The sequence below is a fragment of the Sciurus carolinensis genome, chromosome 3 (assembly GCF_902686445.1).
Source record: "Sciurus carolinensis chromosome 3, mSciCar1.2, whole genome shotgun sequence".
Classification (NCBI taxonomy): domain Eukaryota; kingdom Metazoa; phylum Chordata; class Mammalia; order Rodentia; family Sciuridae; genus Sciurus; species Sciurus carolinensis.
This window is the reverse complement of record NC_062215.1, coordinates 67,115,859-67,128,417: the sequence shown is the minus strand read 5'-3', so window position 1 is coordinate 67,128,417 and position 12,559 is coordinate 67,115,859. Positions and strand designations below refer to the sequence as shown.

The following is a 12,559-nucleotide window of genomic DNA, read 5'->3' as shown; positions in this document are numbered from 1 at the left end:
AAAAAAGCCCATCAGCATAGATCACCCCTGTACATGAAGAGCCACAAGTAGCCAGATAGCTACATATACAAAGCTGTTTTACTGTATTATTTTTCAAAAATCATTTGAAAGAGTAAAATTCTTACAAGTTACATTGTCTGATTATATTACAATAAAAGTAGAAATGGATGCAAAAATATAACTATGTTATATGAATGATGGCATGTGAAGTTCCAAGTGCTCCTGTCCCAAATTATCACAAATCAGCTTAAAACAACAGATGTATTCTTCCACAGTTCTGGAGGCAGGGACGCACCCCTGAGGCTCCTCCTTTGCCAGCTTGTGGCTTGTGGTCACATCACTATAATCTCTGCCTCCATGGTCTTTGAATGCTGGGAATTTTTTTATAGGAAAAAGTGGGAAGGGTGCTAAAAAATATTCAGGAAATAGCAACTAGGTTCCTTTGGAGTGTATCCTTTTGGACTCCTCTTTGGTGTGTCTGTGTTAAAACTCCCTCTGCTGGAGGGAGAAGGGGAGGGGAGGTGGAAGTACTGGGGAATGATGTTGGCCAAATTATATTGTTATATCGTGTGCATGTGTGAATATGTAACAACAAATCCCGCCATTATGTACAACTATGGTGCACAACAAAAAAAGTGGAAAAAATCATGGAGTCAACAACTAAAGATTGCAAAGTCAGAAGTACTTAAAAAATAAAAATTAAAAAAAAATAAAACCTCCCCATCTTTATCTTTCAAAGGACTCTTAGAATGATGTCATGCAAGTCCTCTCTATTAATATGGAATGAGCTCCTCCTCTCAAGGTTTACCATAGAAAGTAACATCCCCAGGTTCTAGGGAGTTTGATCTGGATCTCTTTTGTTGGGGGTCATTTTTCAGCTGCCTGTGTGGAGTATGTGTTCACTGTTTGTTGAACACTGCTCCTCATCTTATTGTTCCAAGTAGTCTTTTCCTATTTTTTAATTTTTTTTGCATTAGGAATTCTTTCCATGTAACCTATTACAGGAAGAGATTAAACCAGAACAAAAGCAATGATCTTCTCTATAAATGCTGAAAAGATATTTGAAGAAATTTTAATAGCTATTCCTGATTTAAATTAAAGCTCTAAAATCATAAAATAATATGACTCAAGACTATCAGACCATCTGTCAAACTGGCCATCAGTGCTGCAGTGGCACCTTTTTCCACTTTTTTTCTGGTCCTGTTCCAACTTCCAGAACACTAGTACCATGCAGATACTTCCCACTGAAAATCCAAGCCGTGCTCTCAGGGTACTGTCTCAGAACTCAGAATGGCATAAACACAGAGCTGGACAGAGGCCTTTGAGACCCCCAAGTCTGGCCTCCTTGCTTTGCAGAGGAAGAATATTAGGCAGAATAAGTAAAATTCTTACCCAATGTTTTATACCAAATTGATGGAAGAACTGAGATAGTAACTAGGTTTCCAGACTCCCAGTCCAGAACTGTAGTTAATTTCAATGCCTCAGATTTCTCCTTCTCTCCCTAAGCCTTTCATCCTTTTCTAGTTTTTACTGAGTGTCTTCTGTGTATACAATACTTTATAAGCTATGGTCCCTGCCCACAAAGAATTTTGCATGAAAAATGCATGCAAACATATATGGTTACTTAGGCAAACCCACATATACACACATATACACAATGGAAAATGGTCTAAGTTATTGGCCATATGAGCAATGAAAGTGTTATCAGAATTTAGAGTTAGGAAATGGCATGATACCTTAGGCTATTATAGTAAAGCCAGGAAGACTGATGCTGGTCTTTGAAAGCTGGAAAATTCTTTTATAGGAAAAATTGGGTAGGGTTCTAAAAAACATTCAGGAAATGTTCCTTTGATTGGAATGTATCCCTTTTTGTAGCACAGATTAGAAATGCCTGGAAAAGTAGGTTGAGATCAAATCACAGTCTTGAAAGCTAAACTAAGGACTTTGAAGTTGGAGTTGTGTGGGCTTGACAACAGATTGAGTCAGGTCACTTCAAAGAGTTCAGTCAAAAGTGACACGAAAGTATTAGGGGGAAGACCTAGGATGAGGCAGGCAAGATGATTGTGGATGTCGTGACCTTAATGTGTCCATGCAGTATAACCTGGAAGAATTTTCTTACAGTATTAAATATGTAAGGCAAGGGGTCAGGAGTAGAGACTTAGGAGTTGTCTACACTGATGGGATTGTCAAGGAAGAAAATGTAGACAGGCAGAGAGCAGAACTGGAAGGAGACAGGTACTGCTTCCTCGACCTCCTAGCCTCTCCTCTATCACCCCAGCCTGGACTCCTCCACCCCACTGCAGTGTGCTCCCCCTAGAGGCCTTGCCCATCACTGCAGCGGTGCAGCTTCCTCACCTGCTCTTCTCACCAACTGCAGCCTCAGCTGGGCTTTCAAGACCCCACTCTCTCCCTTCCTCCAAACCATGAATATGAGGCTCACTTCTCTCCAGGGCTCCCTGCCTGTGCCTGCTCCCACCCGTTCACTCTGCTGTTTTCCTGTGTGATCTGCCTGCTTTTTTCTCCTCTGCTTACCCAATTCTTGCCGTCCTTGCAGTTCTACTTGGATTCTTTACCCTACCCTGAGCACTGAGCGGTCCTTAGGCAGTCGCTTGGCCTCCCTACGGATGAAACATTAGCTCCTGTATGTTGCTGCTTTGCCTTTCTCTTAGGAATGCTGGGTGATAAAGACAGCTCTGTTTTGAAATCGTCTTCTTGAGGTAAGCAGTAAACAGTAGGAAATGATGGCCTTAATCAGAATGATAGGACTGATGTTGACTTTCCTTCTGAAGAGGAGGAACAAAGTCCCTCCTATTTCATGGGCAAATGTGGTGTCCTTACCCAGAACCAGGTGGACCGCACCAACCTTGTAGATGATGAATCGTATATTTGACAGTGGAAAGGCTTGCAGACTTCTAGAAAAGCTGACGTGTGGCTCTTGCATGGTGAGTGACACGTGTTTTCTGTGTTTTCTCTCTGCTAGCTATTCTGCCATTGGCTTTATTGACAAAAATAAAGACACTTTATTTCAAGACTTCAAGCGGCTCATGTATAACAGGTATGATTAATATTTTACTGATTATCTTTAAGCTCTCTGACAGATACTACATAATGCATATACAGGCACATGATTATTTTATGTGACTATTTTAAGAGTTTCTGGCAGGTTTTCTAGCTCTACTTTGTTGAGCTTAATAAATGAAATAGTATATGACCTTACAATGAAAAAATCTATAAATGTAGGAAGGGACCTGCTATTGATATTATTTTCTTTGATCTCCCTTGGGTTGCCACCATTTCTCTGTTCACTGCCTCTGTCATCCCCCCACCCCCCGTGTCCCCAGACCAGGCCAGTGGTGACAGAAGTGTCAGACAACCTCTGGCCCAGCTGAAAGTTTTGCACACTCATATTCCCACTGCAGTGTCCTTGGCCCCAAACAAGGGACCATTCCTGTATCAGACTGGCATCTAGTGCCAGTGCTCTGATCCTGACTGTGCAGGCAGAATTTTCTCATGAACCAACTGGATAAAATAAAACCAGGCAAATGAAAGCAAGTTAAACCCCATATGGAAAAAAGGCTTGTAAGGAAGGAAGGAAATTCTTGGCCAGCTTCTTATAGATTCATGAACTATATTTACTTGTTTATGAAGTCTACTCAATCAGTTGGTCAGTAGATCATCAGAAACCTATTGAGCATCTTCAAACCACACATTCTTCTGTGCTTTGGGACATGGCACTGAAAACAACTTGGACAAAGCCCCTACCCTCATGGAGCTAATAGTCTAGCAGAGGTGACAGATAATAAGTAAGGAAACAAATGACTTTCAGGTACGACAAGTGCAGAATAATAAAGTAGGTAAGAGTACTGTCGTAAAGTAGTGCAGATGCAGAAGGGCAGCAGAGGTAATGCAGGTAGGGAGGCCAGAGCAGGCCTCTTCTTGAGGCAGCGTTTGAGCAAGACATGAATGAGGAAAGGAGGGAGCCATGCAGGTATCGGAGGAAGGGCATTCCAAGTGGAGGCGGCAGCTAGCGCCATGGCTCTGCGGTAGAGGGCGTCTGAGTGTATTGACAGCAGGAAGGACTACAAGAAGGCCAGGGTGGCTAAAAACAGTGCAGGTGGGGAGAGTGCCTGTGGCAGTGGTGAGGCTCAGGGTGCTGTGGTCCCAGACTAGTCCATCCTCACATCACCACTGACCTTCGCTCTGCTGTCACCCAGTCTTTCCTTTTGCAGCTATTATTTTGAGCACCTATGGAACAGAAATTGACTCCGTTTTATACCAGGAAAGAAAAGTGGGCAAAATGGTGGCAGTGTAAGCACAACTAGCAATGAATGCCTGTGTTAATTCTTCTCCTTTTTCAACCTCCAAATTTTTTAGAAATTTTTTTCTGACAAAGTTTCCAGAAAGGAAGCAACATTTTGAGTTCCAGTTACTTTAAAATGAAATGTACCCAAAATGAAATAGAAAGAAAATCACAGTTGAGATCACCACACATTTTTAAAAATACCTCCACGGAGTCAAATAATGAATATATAGTTTTTAATGTGGAAATTGGCCTGAAATACATTTTTAGAATCAGATTGCAGCAGTCCTAGTGACATAGCAATAAAACACTGTAACTGCCAGAGCTCTCTGTAAACGTGTTCATAAATTCAACTACACTAACAAGATTTGCTAGAAGACAGTATAAAAGTGACTATTTTATATCCCTACCTATATTTTTACAAAGAGCTGCTTTTTTTTTTGTAGGGTTACCTATTCTGAATGAATAGGTCTTTCAATCAGAAGATGTTTTTACTTTCATGTTTTCTGCCATGACATTGAGTATCTATTAGTGGTTTGTTCTCATTTTTTAATCACCACAAAATCAATTCATTTTTATGTATATATTGTAGGAGCCCTTTGAGGGTTCTAGGTAGCACTATAGATCTCACTTTAAAGAAATCTGAAGAATTTTTTAAACGTGCTATGCTATCCTTTGAAAAGCTCGTGGTACAATATTGGTCATTATAGCAGAGTAATTTTCTGGATGGAATCATTTCTCCAATTAGGCCTTGTGAGCTCAGTCTGCAGTCCAGTTGTGATTCCCAGGATTCAGTTCAGCAGGATTGCTTAGCCATTTTTGTTGAAGTTATTTGAATGCAGCTTTTGAATTGCTCTTCCTGTGCTTCTCAGTTCAAATCCTGTGCTGAAGAATATGTGGCCTGAAGGCAAACTGAGCATTACAGAGGTGACCAAGCGACCTCTGACCGCAGCTACCTTGTTTAAGAATTCCATGATTGCCTTAGTAGACAACCTTGCTTCAAAGGTAATTATTTTCCTTTCTAAGTATCCATTTTAACTCATAGAGTCCCTCTTGATATATGTTAGAATGTATGTGATGATTTGCTTTTTAAGTAGTTCTTTTAATCAAATTGGAGAATACAAACTTAAAATTAGTATTCTAATAGAATTTTTCTTTAAGTTAAAACAAAAACTTGCCTGGATGAAATAATTGTTTGTACTCTTAAGTTTTCTTAAATCTGAGCATTTTGTTTTACTGTCATGGTCAAGAAGATCTTAGCGTGGTTTAAAGTGTATATAAGTTATACCATTCCTGACAAAATGAACTTCAGTCCTGTGCTGAAGAAAGGGAATGGCAAGAAACAAACAAACAAACAAAAAATTCGTGAGTTAAATTGTTATAATGCACCATCCATGTTGTGTTCAGAAATTAAGTGACTAGAGGGAGTCTTAACATGACGTTTGTTAGTGTCACCCTTAGGCTTTTTTTTAAACCATTGATATGAAAAGATGTATTATGGACATTTATTTCTGCTTTCTGTTGTCCCTTTGATTCTAATACTGTTTGATGACTTAAGTCTGTTTTTTCCCCCCTTAAAGAACAGATTCCCACTCTTAACTGCTGCTGTTGACAAGTTTGATAAATTAGGCAGCATTCTGGGGCTTGTTATTTTTAGTTCTTCATTTTTATCTTTCTCCTCTGATTTTTTTTCCTATGTATTTGCTTCTCTGACATTGCCTTTTAAATCAGTTCCCTAAGAATTTAAATCAAAATCTATACTGTTTCTGCTTACTTCACTGTGGATGAATTAAGCAAATATCACAGGAGCACATCTGTTCAGTAGCTCTTTCTTTGCATCAGGATTCTTTGGCCTCCAGTGCCAGCAAATAAGCACAATTGTTGGCTCCTATAATCAAATCTCCAGAGTGGGGTAAGGACCCTGGCACTGAAGGCTAGAATACATCAGGCGTCCTTACGCTCGTCTCCACTTCCGTCTGCCTGCTGTCTTCAAGCTGCTCCATCCATACAGAAGAAAAGTGAACTTAGAAGGGAGCCATGTGACAATGAAAGAGCGGAGCCCAGAGTTGTGTGAAAGGTGTTAGTTAATTAACTGGAAGAAGAATCTTTTTTTTTTTTTTTCCCTGAAATTGGTAAATGTTCCCTTTTAAAAAATAAAAATTCTAGACCCTTCTATAATGTCTGTGTCAGGAATTACATTCAGGCTTTAGTAAAAGAGATCCCCAAAGTGTGGCATAAACAAAAGAGAAGTTTATTTCTCTCTCCCACAAGTGAAAAACAGAAGGTATCCCCGTTCTGCAGTCACAGATCCAGGATAGTAGGACAAGGGGCCTTTTGCCCTCCCTCCTGGAGCATGGCATCATCCTCCTGTCAAGAGGGCAGGTAGGACTTCCTTCCTTTCCAAGAGCCTCCTGAAAGTCCATATGGTGCTTCAGCTACATTCCCTTTGCTCTTTGCATTTGCCAGGGAGGCTGCGAAATATATTTTTATTCTGGTCAGTAGTGCACCACACTAGAAATAAGAATTCTGTTTCAAAGTAGGAAAAAAGAGAGACAAGGAAGGTAGCTAGCCTAGCTCTCTCTGCCGTAGCTTCTAGTCTCTCTTCATGGCTAGAGAAGGAAGGGAGCAGGGCAAGCAAAAAAAAAAAAAAGGGGGGGGTGGGGAGAGGAAAAATTTTAGGTTTAGAAAGTACAAAACAATGTGGTAGAAGTAAATCTAAATCATTGGTATTTACCATAATGTAAATAACCTAAAACTAAATATGTGGAAAATCCAGCCTTATGCTCCTTACAGGAGATAAATGCACTTAGCAGAAAGCTTTAAAACAGAGATGAAGATACATCGAGACATCCCCCTAGCCAAATGGTTGAAAGCAATATTAATTTTAAAAAATAGAATTTAAGAAAGTACTAATATAAAGAAACTAGTAATAACAAAACAAAAATGCCCAAGACATTAGAACTATTTTGAACTGAGTACCTAACAACATAGCCATATTTATTGTTAACTCTATAAAAGGGAAAAATACTGAAAATTTTTAAAGGAAAAATTAATAAATCCATAATCCTAATGGAAAATTTCAAACCAGCTTTACCAAGAACTGATAAAACCAACAGGCACAGACATTAAGAATGCAGAAACTTTGAAAACCAGATTCAAAATTTATCCATAGATCAAAAGAAACTTATTTCCAGGGATAAGGAAGTATATATCCCTTCCAACAATACATAGAGCATTTAAAAAATTGATAACATGCTAACTCATAAAGACTCAACTATTTTGAAAGAATATACATACAGATACATTCCCCATCCTGAAAGCAAATGAAATAAAACTCAGTATTTTTAATGTGCTTCAGAACAATAAAAAACACTCTTCTAAATAACTAACAGAGTGAAGAAGAAATCACACTAGAAATTACAAAATATTTGGAACTGTTCGACAAAGAATTTGTCAAAATTTGTAGGGTAGTACTAAAGTGATTTGTTATGCCTTTCTAAAATAACTAAGAATGATATATATATATACGATGGAATATTACTCAGCCATAAAGAATAATAAAATTATGGCATTTGCAGGCAAATGGATGAAATTGGAGAGTATCATGCTAAGTGAGATAATCCAATCTCAAAAAACCAAAGGACGAATGACCTTTAAAATAAATAAATAAATGCTGATAAGCAGATGATGATACATAATGTGGGGGTGGAAGGGAGGCAAGAATGGAGGAAGGAGGGACTGTATAGAGGGGGAAAAGGGGTGGGAGGGGTGGGGGGAAGGAAAATAGAATGAATCAAACACCATTAGCCTATGTAAATGTATGATTACACAAATGGTATGCCTCTACTTCATGTACAAACAGAGAAACAAGTTGTACCCCATTTGTTTACAATTAAAAAAAATAAGAATGAATGAAGTTCAACTCAAAAAACTATAAAAGAAACTCTAAAGAAAATTTAAAGAAAGAAGAAAATCATTTTTAATAAATATTTTAAATAGAAAAATAAAAAAAGTAAATCAAATAGACAACATCTCTAATAAAACTGATAAATTATAGATGAAGAAAGTTATAACTTTAGACACTAGAGATTTAAAATGCATCAGCATATTAGGAAAACTGGTTGCCAATAATTTGGAAACTGAATTTTCTAGAAAAATGTTTTCACAGTTAATTCAAGAAGAAACAAAATCTGAATAAATCAGTAACCTTAAAAATCATGTAACAAAATGAAATTAAACCCTTCTCTCTCACCCTGCATGAAACTCAACTCACTGTGGATCAAAGACTTAGGCACTAGTACAGAGACCCTGCGACTACTAGAAGAAAAAGTAGACCCAAATCTTCACCATGTCAGCCTGGGACCTGACTTCCTTAACAAGACCCCTAAAGCACAAGAAATTAAATCAAGAATCAATAAATGGAATGGACTCAAACTAAAAAGTTTCTTTGCAGCTCAAGAAACAATAATATGGGAGAAAATTTTTACCACATGCACCTCAGATAAAGCATTCATCTCTAGGATATATAAAGAATTCAAGGAAGTTGGAGTTGTGCCTCAGTGGTAGAGTGCTTGCCTGGCATGTGTGAGGCCCTGGGTTCGATCCTAGCACTGCATACAAATAAATAAATATTCATTGACAAGTAAATAAATATTTTTTAAAAACTCAAAAAACTTAACACCAAAAACAAATAAACCAATCCAATAAATGGACTAAGAAGCTGAACAGACACTTCACAGAAGAAGAAATACAATTGATCAACAAATATATGAAAAAATGTTCAACATTTCTAGCAATTAGAGAAATGCAAATCAAACTAAGATTTCATCTCACTCCAATCAGAATGGCAATTATCAAGAATACAAGCAACAATAAGTATTGGCAAGGATGTGAGAATAAAGGGAGACACATACATTGCTGGTGGAAATGCAAAATGGTGCAACCATTATGGAAAGCAGTATGGAGATTCCTGGGAAAACTTGGAATGGAACACCATTTGACCCAACTATCCTACTCTCAGTTTATACCCAAAGGACTTAAAATCAGCATACTACAGTGACACAGCCACATCAATGTTTATAGCAGCTCAACTCACAAGAGCTAAACTATGGAACCAAACTAGGTGCCCTTCAACAGATGAATGGGTAAAGAAAATGTGGTATATATATATATATGATGGAATATTGCTCAGCTTTAAAGAAGAATGAAATTCTGGCATTTGCTGGTAAATGAATGGAGTTAGAGAATAGCATGGTAAGAGAAATAAGCCAAACCTAAAAAACCAGACTGAATGTTTTCTCTGATACGTGGATGCTAATTCACAATAAGGGGGTGGGGAAGGGAAGAATAGAATTACTTTATATTAGGTAGAGGGGAGTGAAGAGAGGGGAAGGGGTCTCTCTGGGGGAAGAAAGGATAGTAGAGTGAAGCAGACATTATTACCTCATGTACATGTATGACTGCATGACTGATGTGATCCTGCAATATGTATAATCAGAAAAATGGGAGATTGTACTCCATTTATGCATGATCTATCAAAATGTATAAATACATTCTACTGTCATGTGCAACTAATTAGAACAAATAAAATGTAAAAATTAAAAAAAAAATTTAAAAAGAATGAAAAAAAATCTGAATCGTGGGAAGTGAGGGAGAGGGAATGGGAAAGACAGTCGAATGAATCAGACATAACTTTCCTGTGTTCATATATGAATACACGACCAGTAAAACTCCACATCGTGTTCACCCACAAGAATGGGAAGTCATACTCCATGTATGTGTAATATGTCAAAATGCACACTACTGTCATGTATATCTAAAAAGAAGAAATAAAAAACGAAAAAAAAATTCTGAATCACAAATCAGATCTTTACCCTCCCCAACTCCGTTAAGGACACCAGGCCCAGATGGTTTTATAGATATATTTTAGAAAACCTTAGAGGAGCAGCAATTCCTATCTGTTTTGGAGGATGGAAAGAGGCCACCACTCAACTCGTTTTATGAAAGTAATTTTACCCCAATATAAGGCTAATATCAAAAAATAAAATGAGAGGATAGTTTCACTTAGGAACATAGATGAACAGATCTCGAAAATATATATGAATAATGTGTTTTCTAGCAGCATGATAAACAAGGTACCCACTAAAGCCAACTGAAAACCTCTAAAATGTTAGGTAAAATATTAAAATCAATTTTCTGAATGTAACTGTGAACTAATAAAATAAGGACTTAGCATGTCAGGGGCTGAATGAATGCGGAAGTAACTGAGCCAAAGAAAGAATGATCAGAGCCCTAATTGACGTGCTAAAGTAGCTAACTAGCTAACTTTGAGTATAGTTATTCGATCTGGGTCCTTGAAGTGACAGCCAGGCCTGCCCAAAGCCGGTGTCTAATATGAAATTTTGTACACACCCACACAAAACTGGCAGGTCTTCAAGGGCTACCTCCCCAGAGGTCTGCATCTGGAGGAAAACTACCCACCTTGGTCCTCGACACTGAGCCACGGGGTATGTTGTGGGTGGGGGTAAGTCTCTCTTGAGAATGTGTAATCATAAACCAGCTTTTATGAGGTTTGCAGCCCAAATTTACACTAGTTGGGTGGACTGGAAAAGTTCCAAGCCAACAGTTTGGTTTGTAGTGGACTGAGTCTCACGTTGCCCTGAGGCTTCTGAAGGAAGGCAGCACAATTTATTTTCCTGAGGAAACTACCTTAAGAAGTTCCAAAGATAAGTTCCAAAGAAATAAGGAGTTCACAGTAAAGAATCACTACAGGATAACCATGTGCTAGAGTGAATTAAACCACCAACAGCATGCTCAGACTTAAGAAAACTTTGGACACTGGAATGATCAGAAACAGAATACAAGAATGTTTTAATGTATCAAGAAATGAAAGGCCTGATGATTTGAGAAAGAGCAAGCAACTAGACAATTGATAGAAATAAAGTTATTAAAGTTTAAAACTCAATGTATAGGTTTTACATCAGTTTAGACAAAGTCGATAGAAAAAGTAAAATGAAAATAAGAATTGAAGAAATTATCCAGAATTCCACTTAGACCAAGAAATAAAACCTGTAGAACAAACATCAGGAGACATGGAAGATAAAATGAAAAGGTCTTGCGTGCATCTAATAAAAAAATGAATGAAAAGATGGGCAGAGCAGTGTTGGAAGAAATGCTCCTGACATTTCCAGGATTGTTGGAGAACACCACTCAACAGGAAGCCAACAATATCCCAACTTGGAAAAATTTAAAGAAATCTCCATCATGACACATACTGAAATTCCAAAACATCAAAGTAGCTAGGGGCCAGAGATTAGCTTTATAGGAATAACAATTAGGCTGAGTGAAAATAACTGTAAACCAAAATTCTATACCCAGCCAGGCACGGTGGCTCACACCTATAATCCCAGCGGCTCAGGAGGCTGAGACAGGAGCGTTGCAAGTTCAAAGTCAGCCTCATCAACTTGGCGATTCCCTCAGCAACAAAACAAGACCCTGTCTCAAAATAAAATATGAAAAGGACTGGGAATGTAGCTCAGTGGTTAAGTGCCCCTGGGTTCAATCCCCAGAACTCCCAACCCCCAAAAAACTACCTAAAGAATATGTTTTTCAAAAACAAAGGCATAACAATCTTTCTAAAAAACCAAAGCTGAGTTTACCAATATTAGATCCTCACTAAAGAAAATTCTAAAGGATATACATCAGGCTGTAAGAAAAATATGGTAAAAAGTCTGGAACACAAAAAGAAGAGTCAAGAAACAGGCAAATACGTGGATGCATGTATACAATCTCATTCTGTATTTAAAATGTTAGAATTAAATAGCACAACAGTAGCATATGAATTGGAAGTGGGGTCATATTTAAACATTAAGGTCTTGAGTTATTCAGGAAAAGAATAAAAATACTATTTAACTTTCAACTCTGATAAGTTAAAAATACATGTTAAAATTTTCATGGATAGAAATAGAGTTTGTAACTTCCAAACTAATAGGGGGAAAAAGAGCCCTTAAAAAACCATTGGAAAGAGGAGACCAAAGAACACAGGAAAATTGGGGGCAATTAAGTTGATAGAAATAAATCCAAATGTATTAGCAGTTTTATTGAATATAAATGGATAAAAATTGTCAGATCAGAGTAAAGAAAAAAATTCAGATAAATACTCTTTATTAGTGATATCTAAACATAAGGAAATAGAAAAGTTGAAAGATTATGTCAGATAAATTCTGGCAATCTGGGATCAACTTTATCCAGTTTCAGCTC

General features: G+C 37.7%; 1 protein-coding gene across 1 annotated transcript in view; it reads left to right on the top strand.

Annotated features, from left to right (window-relative positions):
* Myo1d (myosin ID) overlaps positions 1 to 12,559 on the top strand; it is a 309,366-nt gene that overhangs the window by 104,356 nt on the left and 192,451 nt on the right. Inside the window, 2 exon segments of the mRNA XM_047547346.1 lie at positions 2,981 to 3,055; positions 5,173 to 5,305. Coding sequence (XP_047403302.1) covers positions 2,981 to 3,055; positions 5,173 to 5,305 — 208 coding nt within the window.